Source organism: Rhipicephalus sanguineus, chromosome 1 (genome assembly GCF_013339695.2).
Source record: "Rhipicephalus sanguineus isolate Rsan-2018 chromosome 1, BIME_Rsan_1.4, whole genome shotgun sequence".
NCBI classification, from domain to species: Eukaryota; Metazoa; Arthropoda; class Arachnida; order Ixodida; family Ixodidae; genus Rhipicephalus; species Rhipicephalus sanguineus.
The window spans coordinates 161,315,541-161,330,778 of NC_051176.1; the positions used below are offsets into that span (position 1 = coordinate 161,315,541).

At 40.7% G+C, this 15,238-nt stretch overlaps 2 protein-coding genes across 4 annotated transcripts in view; both read left to right on the top strand.

The window, feature by feature from the left end:
- The window catches only part of LOC119401386 (protein transport protein Sec24A), a 651,765-nt gene that overhangs the window by 259,750 nt on the left and 376,777 nt on the right, over positions 1-15,238 (top strand). The gene's annotated exons all lie outside the window — the stretch shown is intronic.
- LOC119401322 (cGMP-dependent protein kinase 1) overlaps positions 1-15,238 on the top strand; it is a 175,433-nt gene that overhangs the window by 146,484 nt on the left and 13,711 nt on the right. For all 3 annotated transcript variants that reach the window (XM_037668035.2, XM_037668024.2, XM_037668044.2), the window contains exons 10-15: positions 646-733; positions 1,816-1,955; positions 6,155-6,244; positions 9,880-10,021; positions 10,547-10,710; positions 13,455-13,577. In XM_037668035.2, the coding sequence (XP_037523963.1) occupies positions 646-733; positions 1,816-1,955; positions 6,155-6,244; positions 9,880-10,021; positions 10,547-10,710; positions 13,455-13,577 (747 nt within the window). The remainder of the gene's footprint in view (positions 1-645; positions 734-1,815; positions 1,956-6,154; positions 6,245-9,879; positions 10,022-10,546; positions 10,711-13,454; positions 13,578-15,238) is intronic.

Genomic DNA, 15,238 nt, shown 5'->3' on the forward strand with positions numbered 1-15,238 from the left:
ATTCAGGCATGCATGCAGATAGATATGCAGTGTTGCTGTTGTCGTTATTATGCAAAAACAGTTGTCAACTGGCAAGTTGTGGCAGTTAACTCCATGTGGCATTTCTTGACATTCTCTACAACCATCCAAATAACACACTAGCCCTTTAAATGAATATTCAGTATTTACATAAATTTTCCCAATCAATTTCATGAGATATATGGTAGTACATTGTAAAAACTACTCTGATTGGGTCAAGGTGATTAATAACAGTATTTTGTTGGTTTCCCCTGTGAGATAGTTTAGCTCAAGCCGCTTGAAGCACCCTCTGTACAGCCATGCAGCATACCTCTAGCTTTTCTTTATTTCATTGCTTATAACTGCATATGTAAGCACCATTGCGATTTAAGGCAAACACAGGTATTATATAGCTTTTATATTGTGTCTATAGTTTTTATATTGTTGTATATGTGTCAAGGAGTTGAATTGTTCTAATTTACTTCTCTACTTATTTTGGTGCTTTCTTTGGAAACTTATCATATGGGTAAGCATGTCACATTGTGTGGGAACTGTTTCATTTTTTTTACAAGTTCATAGTGTCTTCCGTTAGTATATAGTGTGAATCATTATCCTGAGTTTTTTTCTTGTAATTTCTTTTCTGAACAGGATCAATGAAGAGTTCGCAAACTTGAAGCTGAGCGATCTCCGTGTGATAGCTACACTAGGAGTTGGTGGCTTTGGCCGGGTCGAACTGGTAGGAAGAAATTACCATGCTAACCATCTTTATTTAATGTTGATAATGTCAGGCTATGCATCTGTTTGCAGAAATATTTGCTCTGCTTTTACATGTTGAGTAAAATGCTGCATCAAAAAAATGGGATCGCATTTTAGGTGCACAATGAATGCCGTCACTTTGTTCCATGTCATTAACAGACTAACCCTGCTTTTTGCATTGCTTGTTAATGTCTATGTAGAATGTGTGACCATTTGTGCAAGCTTCTCTTTCAATGTGCAGTTTACACAGTGCGTCCAGGGCTAAAAGTCTCCCTTCACGGGAGGGGGGGCCCTCAGAGTGCGGCGACCTATATACTTACATACACACATGCATACAGCCGCTCCTTAAGAAATGGAAGGGGGGCCGGGCCCCCCCGGGCCCCCCCTTGACTTTAAGCCCTGAGTGTGCCTAGGTGTTAGAGTGCACAAGTAAAAAAAATAAAGTGCTGAAGTTATTGCTGTATAGCAGTTCAAGACTACCATGATTTAATAACCGAAATATTATCGGGGCATAATGTTGGTTCACAGGCAAAAACACTAGCAAATGAAATGATTTTTAATAGAACGCAATATTGGGTAAACTTGTACCTGAGAAGCAGCAACTCTTAAGTAACAACTGTAGTGGCAAGCACAGTTTGCAATTCTCAAAACGGATCACTTTGCTTGAGTTCATCAGCTATTATTTATATGTACGTTCATTTTTGTATACTTCACAGTAGTTAGTGGTGCTAACATCAGCTTAGTAATGTAATGTATTCGAGACATGTACACTGTGATGATTATTGACCATCATACTGTCAGCAGACAATTTTCACAAAGTTTCTGACACTGCTAACATGCCTTGCACAAGAGCAAGAATGATGATACTAGTCGGGTGAAAGTGAACGCTGGCAGAAAGCAAAACAACAAGTCTGTGACGGTGTGATAACACTTATACATTGTAGACTGGTGTGTTTGAGAACAAGCATGCAGAAAACATTTCCTAGAAATGGTCATGGTCCTGCTTGCACATCGTCGTTAACTAAGTCTTCTGATTCACATGTTTGGTTTTTGCCTTTTTAGGTACAAAGCATGCAAGATCCAATGCGCTCATTTGCACTTAAGGTCATGAAAAAGGCACAGATTGTGGAGACAAGGCAGCAGCAGCATATCATGTCTGAGAAGATGATTCTGGAGGAAGCCAATTGTGACTTCATCATTAAGTAAGCTACAGTCTTCAACAATAGCATCTATTGCAAGCAAGCAAATACCTCTCTATAGTGTATATACAGGTTTTCCCACGTAACTTGAGCCAAGGCTCTAAAAATGAAAGGCGCATCGGAAGCGAATTGAACCAAATTTAAGGCATACTATTCGCACTAGCCTATGGTTACTCAGGCTATTTTTCATTTTCTCTTTAACTAACTCGATAATTATGTTTAATTACCAAACTTTTTAATTCTTGGATGAAGACCCAGAGTGTGATCGCAGAGTTGTAAAGTGCCTTCAAAAACTACCTATAGAATTGTTTACCATATGATGTGTCTCGTGCAGTTGTTTTTTCTACATTGCAAAGAAAGCCCGTGAAATATTTAAAAAATCCACGCCACAGAGCCCTTGTGCCCTGCTATCGCACTGCTCTCAAGCGTGCAATCGGTGTACCAGGTCGTCTGCAGCACATGGGCACTTTATTGCCTCAGCAGCGCTCAGCCAGCAGCATGTATATGTGCTGTCATCCGGAAAAAGCCAGAGGCCCAGATGCCGGCCACCATCAAAACACACTGCCACTTCTTCGTGGCCATAGTCATGCTGCAGATGACCTTGTTCACTGATTTGCATGCTTGAGAGCAGCACAACAGCAGTGCACAAGCGCTCCGTCACGTGGCTTTTTTTTTCCATATTTTCCTGGCTTTTTTTGCAACGCAGAAGAAAAGACTACGGGAGACGTATCTTAATCGTAACAATTTACTCGGTGGTTTCTGAAGGTGCTCTACAACTCTATGATCATAATATGGGTCTTCAGCCAATAATTGAAAAGTTGGGTAATAAACACAATTGATGAGTTATTAAGAGGAGAATAAAAAGTAGCCTTAGTAGCTATAGTAGTGTGAACAGTATGTGTTTGATTCGATTCGCTTCTGACGCACCTTTCATTTTTAAAGTCTCAGGTCAAGTTATACGGGAACAACCTATAATATGGCACGTTGAACATTGCACACTCATGATTTGTATGCAACAACATGAAGGGATGGTTTTCAGAGTTTGTTCGCATGAAAGTTTTTGTAGAGCAGAACTGTGAGATGGTTAGGCAATTAGATCAGATCAGAATCCACTTTATTTTCAACACTTTTTCAGGGTCCCCCAGGCAAAAAACTGTGCAAAACAGCTTGTTTGGGGGACAATTATGTTTCAGCTGTCCTCTTGATGTCCGTTATAACTACCAGAACATATACTACAGCAATTTTTATGCGTGCCCACAGCTGTGTCTTTTACTCCTTTTAGAACAGATATCAGCCAGTGCCTGTCAAGCTTGAAGCGAAATTACACATATGATTTATACAGTAGACTTCGCAATAATTCAAAACTTTCGATTACTTCATACAGACTTCAAATTTTTGGTTGGCCCGCTATGTTTTAGATGTATTTTAAAGCAGCTTAATTAAAACTGTTTAGCTGCGTTAAATCAGTCAATTCAAACTTTTTGCTTGTCCGTGCCGGGAAATATCTGCTGGCCTATGGTGCACAATTATACCTGAACATTTGCGTTCTTCTATCACTAACAGTCACATATAATGCTGATTTCCTGTCTGCTTGCGTCAAAGCGCCTAAACTAGTCAAACCGCGTGCACCAACAATCGCGTGTTGATTGAGGAAAAAAAAAGCGAAACGATCTGGCTTTGATCTAATGCATGCGGAATGCTTCTTAAGTTACTTTCACTGCAGTACACCGATATTATGTGGAAAAGCATACCAACATTGGGAAGGGGCTACCTGCTGTCACGGAACACCGGGCATTTTGTTTGTCCCTGAATTACACACGCGTGCACGTGTATCATAATAACGAGTGCCAGTGTGACCGCTGACGTCTAAAAACATTACTGGCAATAATTCAGAGCTGTGACGTTGCTGTGGCCTTGAAAAGCAATAAATAAAAAGACACGCCAGTTTTGTTTCGTCACCCATCTCCTTTCCCCTGCGCGCTTTATGAGTTCTGAATTTTGAGGTTCCGGTTTGGTAGGTAGGTATATGTGAATGTTTCATTAGAACGCAAGTTGGTATGTTGCTCCAACTCAAATTTATAAGATTTTCTTCTGATAATTCAAACAAAATTCTAGGGTCCCCTTGAATTTGAATTATCGAGTGCCCACTTAATGTGTTTTAATTTCACCAGAAATTTTCAAGTCAAAATTAGAACATGTGCTCTATTACATTTTTAAATTCAGTTATCTAAGCCTTGATTCATGTTTCAACATTTGGTCGTATACCTTGTGCAAGTTCATCAAATGGTTGTGAATCATTATCACCATGCAGTCTGGCCATTGGTGTGAATATGTGATTCAAGCCATCCGAGTAACTTTTTTTTTTATTGTGATAGCAATTATGTGGACACTCCAGGAGCATTTTTTCCGTCGGCGTCACCATCACCGTGAGGTTCCACACAAAGTCCGCGTGTCGTATGTTCCATTCGCACGTGCGTAGGCAGGCTATGATGGCAGCTGAAGAGAAGAGGGAATTACGTGACTAACAGCGCAAAAAAGGACAAGGGATCAGGAAGAAACACAGACGAGCACTGAACTTACAACTGAAGTTTATTTCCAAAACGAGACAGAATAATTAGGAAACGGCACGTGAACAAAAAAATATAAGCACTAAGTTGCAAAAAAACCACACAGTGTTATCAGCCCACATCACTTGCGGTGGTCATGCGCACGGGACATGTACCGAACTTCTTTTTCCATCAAGGCAATGGACGGGACGCTCACGCACTTATCACCAAGTTTCGCGATTTCTGCAGCCTCAATTATTTCACGCATTAATTGTCCTTTTTCTCTTGTCCTTTTTTGCGCTATTAGTCACATAATGAGTCACCAACTAGCCCAAACATTTGCTCTCTTAAGAAGAGGGAATGCTCCTTTGCATAACATTCCAATTTGTTGCTATCATATTTATTACTTTGCCGTTGCAGCGAAACTGACTTTTTTTCTTTTTTTGCTTTGCCGTAGGTAGTTGTTCGATTTTAACAATAAGAGACTTTTCAGCACATTGTCAAGCATTGGCTTTCGACTATCTGCTACAAGACATGGGTAGTTTACACTCTTTGGCTTGAACACTGCAGCTTCAGCCTTGACTGCATTTATAAATTTTCAGCTTTTTAATAGTCACAAAAAACAAAACTCTGATGATGGTATCATTTAACGTTTGCCTGCAATGCTTGTCACACCCCTGAAATTAAATAGTGAGTGGACGTGTATAGCCATTATGACTGAATAAGCTCTGAGAGCAACTGTGAAGATTCATCACTGCACTAGTTCTCTTGATGTTTACTGGAGCATGTGCTCTGGAGTTAATATTACCATCATTCTTATGTGCCATTATTAGAGGGCAATTTCATTTGTGCTTCCACTAAGTTCTTCTTTTTTATTTATTTATTTATTTATTTATTTATTTATTTATTTATTTATTTATTTATTTATTATGGTTTTATAACATTTGTACAAGCTGTTATGTGACATGCATCATCCCACGGTGAGTTTCCACCCTGTAAAATTTGGCCTTGGCAGCCGTTGCACTAGCTAAACATGCCTGGCTGGCTAAGCTTGCTTGCAGTGCAAAGCTGAACAAGGATGACCAATCAGATATGATAAAGTTTTTAGATGTGCGTAAAAAATTACTGAATAAAAATAACTAGGAGCTGTCTTGCAGCTACGAAAAAGAAAGTTGAAGGAAGCTGAAGAAAAGGTAAACATCACTATAGCTTATCTCTTCAACTTTCTAGGGTGACTCCATGCCCGCATTAGAATGCGCATCACCTCATTTAGCATTAGTCCCAACATAACAGGCCATATATATTCTTTTTTTTGCATAAAATCTAAGTTAAAGAAGTTGAAAATTTTGGGCAAATCACATGCATTTTGCATGTTTTTTATCTCTGATATTGAATAAAATCTTAAATTATTGTTGTCAATTACACTTTCTTTTTCCAAAGATCTCACGCTCTATCGTTGATATTTCATCTTGTTTTATTCCACACAAAATGCCATGCTAAAATCAAATGTATCACAGTATAGGCTATGCTGTGGCTATTATTTATTCAAGCAAGAAAATGAAAAATAAGCACTGAGGAATAATGTAAGCATTGTGCTTGAAGCTTTCCCTGAAAGGGACCTTTGTCATAGGTTTGATTATCTCTTGTGTACTGCAGGTTGTACAAGACATTCAAGGACAGAAAGTACCTGTACATGCTGCTTGAGCCATGTCTAGGTGGAGAGCTGTGGACCATCCTTCGAGACCGGTCAGTGGCACGGTTTCTTGCACCATGCGCAGTAGCTATAAGTTTGCACTTGTTGGCACATAAAGAGACCCAAAGTGCCACCAAATGCAATGTGAAAAGTGAGGTTGCTGTCACTTTTCTTTCTTTCGTACACTGGCATGTACATTGTATGGGGCTCCTTTGCAACTTGTTTTTCAGTAAGTTTACGGCGCTGGAGCTGTAGTATTCTCATCTGAACATTGCTGTAGATAGATGAAAGTTAAAGATATTCAACAAGTCGTGAGATTGGAGTCTGTAGTTCTTATAGTCCTGTGGGGAGAATTTCTAATTTTTGAAAGCTGGGAAGCTGCTTTGTAGCTTTTTTTGGGGGGGTGGGGGGGAGGTAGTAGTATGATTATTGCACGTTTGCAATGTGTAGGATTTGGGTACATATAGTATGCTTAATGAAGTCAACCTCGGAGATAGAACAAGCAGGCCAGGCAGACAGCATACTTTTCGCAGGTTCTTCCTTTAATGGTGCCACATAATTGCTTAAACCACGGCGAAGGCTTTCTTAAAGGACCCCTGACAGCGAAATTTTTGTTGGTGACTTTTGGCTGTAATTTGTAGCTTTGTGTCTGGTAATCTCTAAATTAAATCGTAAATGCTCTAGCGTATCGTACAACTAATTCTAGCGTAGTTAATTGTGACCATTTTAGCATCACTTCAAAACGCCCGCCTAAAAACCACAAGAAACTGGCGCCCCATGCGGGGGAGCGTCAAAGACCACGTGCACTCAAGCTGTGGTGACGTTGACAGCACGGTTTTCAAATCGGGGCCCCGAACGCGGTAGAGATTGAAAGTATGTGGGTGCCTCGGTATGGGTTAAACCTGTTAAGCGCGTGTCCCCTCACGAAAACTACCTCGGAACAATAGGCCTCGCCGCCAGTGGTCGTATTGTGCACGTGCGCCCCGCAAAGCTTCTGTGACGTCCACAATACTTGCTTTACACTTGGAACGTCACACGGGGCCTCTATCTACGTCATACCAGGATGTCGCAAGGTGCAGCCAACTCAAGTGAGCACTCACGCTCACTTTAAAACCAAATTAAGATATCTTAAAGGCAACGTTCGTCACTAATAATCGGTCAGATGTGCCCCCGTATACAGGAAAGTCAAACAACACAAAGATCTCGAGGTTTCAATTTTGGTGTCAGGGGTCCTTTAACATTCTGTTTATTGTGACATAAGCACTGAGCTGGTTTATGAAGATGGAAGTCCAGTACTGCATAGCAGAGGGTGATTTGTTTCCCCTGGGAGTGAATCAGTGGTTATGACATGTTCACTGGTGAATGCAACTGTTTGTCAATGTAAATGGGCCTACTAAATTGTCAAACAATGAGAGTGCGCAGTGATCATACATACTGCTCATGTGACATTGTTAATGCCGCTTAAATTCTCTATAGAAGACAAAGAAAAGGTTTGCATGCACAGTAATATTTAGTTGCACTAAGGGAATACTCTAAACTAGGGGTGTGCGAATATTCGAAATTTCGAATATTTTTCGAATAGTGTTTGCTATTCGATTCGATTTGCACTGAAATTTTACCATTCGAACTATTCGAACTTCCCAAAGACAAATGCAGTCAACGTCCGGTTGAAAGTGACCCCTACAGATTTTCAATATGCTTCACCTCATTACACTCTCGTATTGCGGCAAAGCTGCCTTTCAAGCTCCGTTTTTTTATTTTATTTATTTCTTATTTATTAGTGAAACCTACATCGCTCAAGTGGGCATTATTGTAGGGGGGTTAGAAAGGAAAAACACAGTTTTACAGTAAAAAAATGGCACACATTTGCGCAGAAATGCCTGCGTATTCACGAAAAGCACACATCTTGTAGTGATGAACAAAAAGCATCGGCTGGAAGATCAAGAACACACGCTACGGTCCGTTACGGTTGAACTTAGCCAAGAGACAAAGTCCGGTTGGAAGTGGTCCCTAGATTTTCAATATGCTTCACCTCATCACACTCTCGTATTGCGGCAAAGCTGCCTTTCAAGCTCCGTTACGGTCGAACTTAGCCAAGAGACAAAGTCCGGTTGGAAGTGGTGCCTAGATTTTCAATATGCTTCACCTCCTCACACCCCCGTATTGCGGCAAAGCTGCCTTTCAAGGTCCGTTACGGTCGAACTTAGCCAAGAGACAGTCAACGTCCGTTTGGAAGTGGTCCCTAGATTTTCAATATGCTTCACCTCATCACACCCCCGTATTGCGGCAAAGCTGCCTTTCAAGCTCCGCTACGGTCGCAAATGTATTAACTCAAGAAAACGCTGGTTCCAATATGGAGATGAAAGATGTGGCAGAGTTGGGGGCTCAATTAATGCTGTTTTGGACCTGAAATTTGGGCAGGAAGTCAAAAAAATCGGACGCCGAAGCTTTTTAGCTTCCAAAATTTCAGATGTTTTATATATATTGACGTCTACGAGGCAGATTTAGAACTCCGGACTTGAAGGGAGCACACCCTTGTCTGCCACATCAGTTGGCCTTCCACAAAAGTTGAAAGAGAAGGAGAGGCTGAGGAAATGGCATCTCTGCCTATCACGTGTAAAGTGTTGTCGGCAACACTTTGGTTGCACCAAATCATGTACATAAATGCAATTTGGCCTCTACATTGCCTCATTCTTGATAAGAAAGACAACTATCAAATATGACCCCACCAGCGCTTCATCAACCTAGCGAAAAGAAACACTTCCATGTTGCTATCTCACAAGAACATACTTAGGGATTCTCTGCAACTTTTTCTGTAATTTCACTTCGAATTATTCGAAAGATGTTTGAGAAATATTCGAAAATTATTCGAAATTATTCGATTTGATTCGCACTCAATCATTATTATTCGAATTTGCTTCGCACTGAAAATTTTGCTATTCGCACAGCTCTACTCTAAACACAAAAACCAAACTAAGCTTAAGTAATGGAATATCCTTAGAAAACATAGCCACTGCTTTCACTCCAAAATGGTGCTGAGCAGGCTGGAAAATACATAGTATGAGCATCTATGTACAGCTGTATACATACCAACAGATTTCTCACTTAATCACCTGTGATATAATTTGGGCTTGCAGAAAGGTTGTCCCAGGCAATATCTTTATAGCACCATTATGGCTTACCAATTAATCTCCAGCAAACCCCAAGTGTACAGGTTAGAGCATTACATTTTCTATAAAGGAACCATCTCCTTGTTTTTTTCAATAATTATTATGCTATTCTTCATTACTATTGTTGTTGTTGCTGCTGGTATAGCCAGCAGGTGCTGGTTTTCATTTATGCTACTGGTATGTGGTCTTTTCACTTCCTATTTTTTTTTGTATCTGTGTTCACTTTTATTAGTGTAACCATGGTCCAATGGTGCTGATACTATATATAGTTGCAGTTGATATCACAATTTCACCTAGATGGTGTCAATTGAAAAAGTATACTGCTTATCTGCAAGCCTCTTTGCATAGAAAACACTTGTTGTTCTGTCACACAAACACGAAAAGAATTGTAAAAGGTCCCGCCCTTCTTTCATAGTGTTAACGAGGAATAATACTCAAGAGTTGTATTTATAGTGCCCTAATTACCTCGTGCTGTCATCAGTGTTTGTCAGCTGACTCAAGTACTGTCCATTCTGCAGTGGCAACTTTGATGACAACACTACAAGGTTCTATACAGCTTGTGTTGTGGAGGCCTTTGACTACCTGCATGCCAGGAACATTATTTACCGTGATCTCAAGCCAGAGAACATGCTGCTTGATGTCCATGGATACATCAAACTGGTATGCACTTATTAGTGTATTCCACTTTGTCAGTTTGTCAATATGTTTCGGTCATATCAGTTTATGCTAGGGGGCTTTCAGTGACAAGTTAATCTAGAGTTCTTGCATGATCATTGTTACTTTCAGGCAGTTTATCAAAAATGCCTTATTTGGGACTTCCAAGCAATATAGTAGTTCTCTCTGGTAAAGTTCTGAGGATTTTAAGAAATTTAAATTCGTGCTTTAGTTTTTTCTCCTGTAGACTAATATTAGTACATGTAGAAGTTACTTTGTACGCCAGTCAGGCTCCGGATTAGTTTATGTACACCTAAATCTAAGCACATGGGTATTCTTCACATTTTGCTCTCATCAAAGTGCAGCCGCCATGGCCAGGAATCAGACCGGTGCCCTCGAGCTTAGCAGCGCGACACCTAGCTTACATGCTAAGCTACCACGGCGGGTCACGCAAATACAGTACTATAAGCATTCTTATGACACTGTATTGATGCCGCAACATTTTTAACCAGCTAATGTGCATACATGCAGGTTGACTTTGGATTTGCCAAGAAGTTGGTGAATGGGCGCAAGACATGGACTTTCTGTGGCACACCCGAGTATGTTGCTCCTGAAGTGATCCTCAATCGAGGGCATGATATCTCAGCAGACTACTGGTCCCTGGGAGTGCTCATGTTTGAGCTCCTTACTGGCGCGTGAGTTGGCAGTCCTCCTTTCTTGGGCTTGAAGTTTGAACTTATCACACCTGACGTTATATGGATGCAACAAGACAAACGGCTCAGTGCTTAAAAGGACTGTTCCTGGAGCTGAAATTCATAGTGCAACTCTCACAGCTTACCTAGAAAAAAGTTTATAAATAAACTAAGTTTTTGCCTTCTCTTAATAAGGAAATATATAAGCCATCCGGACCTAAATTTTTTGTGTTCGTTTTGGCTCATTTTGCCTACCCTTTGGTATGTGCTTTCATTGCTGATCATTGCAAACGAAAAGTATGTGCTTCAAATAACTTCTTATTTAAAACAAAATGTCTCCTTATGTTACTTGCAGTATTGCACTTCTCTAAAAAAAAAAAGAAAGCACCAAGTTCAGTTAAAACGTGATGTGCAAGTTGCACCAACGCTGAAGCATTGTTTCTTCATGTGTGCGTGTGGACGTAATCATATGTGCATGTGTGTTTTTGTTACTTTTGCTTGAGCACACATTTCTCAAAGTCAAGTGGATCAATATGTTGTGCAAGACAGACGGAAGTTTCAGTCACTACTCACCTAGCTAGCTGTAACTCACTCCCCAAAGTAAAAAAATCTTTTGTTCACCAAATAGATGTCCTGTGTTTACTTGATGGTGCTCTTGGATTGTGATAATTAGAGGCCAGATGTTTAGGCGCTAAAAAAGCACATTTTAAGGGCCAAAAATAGGCAGTCAAAACAACGATTTAGACCTCCAATATCGTAAATATAGTCACAATAAATTTTTGTATAAATGCAAATAATTTCAAAGGAAGGCATGCGCGACCTCTATTTACGACAGGAAAACAAAAGATGTTATTGTTTATGGTGGTACACAGGCACCAGCAGTTGAACGTAGCCATGCAATTGTCCTTTGTCACCCATGCCTTGCAGAACATGGTCTCTCCGCTTATTCTGTAGCATGGTGAGTCAAGTGTCCACTGTCGAATCAACACACGCCTCTGTGCCTTTCTTTTCGGCATGACTGAGAAGGGTATATAGAGCAGGAGCAGGCATCCAGATCGCTGAGACCAGGAGGTGGGGATTCTGCCTATTGGCCGGGCCGAACCAATTTCTCCCCTGGCAGTAAACACCTTACAAAGTAAATTACAAACTAAACAAAATCCGCATGCACTTTCTTTCTCCTTTTGCTCTTTACTTTCCCCTGACAGTTCTCCATAATTTCACATTCGCCAATCGCTCGCACCATGTCAGCGCGGTGGCGTATGCTCGCCGGTGCGTCCCTTCACTGTTGCTTACAGTTGTTTCCGGGAGTTGATTGAACTAGAGAACTAGGTTGAACCCCAAAGAGTTCCGAACATTCAGTGTCGCACGGTAACATGAATAACGAGCTAAAACTGTACCGGGAAGCGAAACTTGAGGTTAAATAGTGTTCATATTGGCGCCAGTTTTGAAATAGGCATTTATTGGCACTTATAAGCATATGGGCACGAATGCCAAAAATAGGCATTTATAGGCACCATAAAAACACTATAAAAGCCCTCCTAAGCCTCTAATTCATGCTCATATATCAAAGTGGCGTGATAGGAACGTAAGGAACAAGGTAGGCATTTGCCTAAAATCCGGTCTCTGGTGATAATGCTCTGTGATAGTGCTCTATGACCGTGCTTTGATAGTGGTCGGTGCTATACGTTACAGTGGATGGCTTTTTTTTTTCAATTTTTTTTTAAGTTTCTGTCAGTAATACCGGGGCCATATTTTTGATTGGTCATTTTGTAGTTATGTCACTTTGGGTTTGCATCACCTTGATAAACCAGCAGAAATGCCTATGTGGTACAAAAAATGGCACACTTCCCGTCTGGGCCATTTTTAATTGTCTAGCATTTGAGTGCACTTAGAGGGCACTCGTTGATCTGATGAGGTGTTTCATTGCATATTACATGACATAGCAAAGCACATCACATAGCATTTCTGCGGTGGCATTGTCAAAGGCCATATATTATCATTTGTTTGACCTTAACTGACAAGCCCAAGTCTTGAGGACCAGCTGCAGCTGGTGAACAGGGCAAAGCTATCAGCACAATGCCACGGCTACCTGGAATGAGGTGGCCCATCTGCAGGCATCAGTAACTTGAATGAGTTGAGCGCATACGAGGACACGGACAGAAGGAAGAGACGTACACACACTGGCGCTACTACCAACAATTGTTGGTAGTAGCGCCAGTGTGTGTACGTCTCTTCCTTCTGTCCGTGTCCTCGTATGCGCTCAACTCATTCAAGTATGACCAACCAACAAGCCCGCATCGCCACCCTCGTCGACATCAGTAACTTGCTCTGCACTATAAAATTTATGCACTCACTTCTTATCTCCCTGAGTAAAAGCAACAAAAAAATACCCATCCAAATCTTGCTGCTAAAAAACAAAGATGGCAATGAATGTGATCATGGAGTCATGTCACCCACATGTGTGGACAAAAATTCAACATCCAATTTTTCAATTGCTTTCCATTCTACATATCCTAAATAATGTGTAGCTGCTGTTTCGCTATTTAGTATTTAATATATTATTGCTGCACTCATCTGTGAACTGTGAGAAAATGCTGTAATAGTGAAAGCATTTTGGGACAGCTGGATAATTGTGGCTGTTGCTTTGACAAGTCTTTTACTTACTTCCAAGGAGAGCCATATGGGTTCATGAACATGGTTTATGAGCCTGAAACTAATGTAAATATTCTTATCTCCTTCTGATGCAGACCCCCATTTACGGATCCTGATTTCATGAAGACCTATAACATCATCTTGAAGGGGATTGATGCTATAGACTTCCCAAGGTGCATCACACGCAATGCAACGGCACTTATCAAGAAGTTGTGCAGGTAAGCGCAGTTAGCTTGTTAGTGATCACTTTTCACTGGTTTTACCAGTAAACTAAGCTTCCCTTTGCATAGGGGGTTAAGACAAGCAGTCCCACTTGCAATAGATAACGAGTGTGTTCATCCTTCCCAGTAGTACTAGCAGGCTCCTTCACTCAATTGGCATATTCTGTGTGAATTGGACTTTAATGTGTGTGCCCTCACGCATTCTTTCTTTACTGCCTTTAAGTATGTGGAATGACTTAATGATTTTAATAAATACCCCCACATTGTAAATGTTGAGCTATAGTCTTCATATTTCCCACTCCTCATTACTTCATTGTGTGCCAATCGATGTGATTATAGGCAACTGAGAAATGGTCATTTTTATCTCCTATTTATTTAACTTAGATATATTGTTCATCCTGTTCAGGACTTTTGCATTAAAGGGATGAAAAGTTTCAAGCATGGTGGAACAGCATCAAGAAAAAGTGGGGAAGTTCAAATGAAGAGCTTTTTAATTGTGTGGAATATTGAATAATTCATTAATTTAAAATAGAGTTAAATATAAAGGTTACATGGCGTCCATTTGGCAAAAAGAAAATGCTTATTTTACATTATTTGATATGTGTAATTCCACAGACAGCTGGTCTACTGAGAAGTTAAAATTAGAGCTGTGCGAATAGCAAAATTATGGGTGCGAAGCGAATTCGAATATTGGAGTGTGAGTGTGAATCGAATCGAATATTTTTCGAATATTTCTCGAATATTTCTAGAATATTTTTCGAATACTTCGACATGTAATTGCAGAAAAAAAAGTTAGAGAGGATTCCTAAGCATATTCTTATGAGATAGCAACATGAAAGTGTTACTTTTCACTAGGTTGAAGCGCTGGCGGGGTGGTGTTTCATATAGTTGTCTTATCAAGAATGAGGCAATGTAGAGACTGAATTCTACTTATGTACATGATTTGGTGCAACCAAAGTGTTGCTGACAACACTTCACACGTGATAGGCAAAGATGCCATTTCCTTCGCCTCTCCTCCTCTTTCAACTTCTGTGGAAGCCCAACTAATGTGGCGGACAAGGGTGTGCTCCCTTCAAGTCCGGAGTTCCAAATCTACTTCGTAGACGTCGATATATAAGAACGTCTGAAATTTTGGATGCTAAAAAGCTTCGGCTTCCGATTTTTCGGACTTCCTGCCCGAATTTCAGGTCCAAAACAGCATTAATTGAGCCCCCACCTCTGCCACATCTTTCATCTCTAAGTTGGAACCATCGTTTTCATGAGTTAATACATTGGCGACCGTAGCGGAGCTTGAAAGGCAGCTTTGCCGCAATACCGGCGTGTAATGAGGTGAAGCATATTGAAAATCTAGGGACCACTTACAATCGGACGTTGACTGTCTCTTGGCCAAGTTCAACCGTAACGGAGCTTGAAAGGCAGCTTTGCCGTAATACGAGAGTGTAATGAGGTGAAGGATATTGAAAATTTGAAGGGGTCACTCTTAATTTGACGTTGACTGTGTCTTGGCTAAGTTCGACCGCAACGGAGCTTGAAAGGCAGCTTTGCCGCAATACCGGCGTGTGATGAGGTGAAACATATTGAAAATCTAGGGACCACTTTCAATCTGACGTTGACGCTCTCTTGGGAATGTTCGACCGTAACGGAACTTGAAAGGCAGC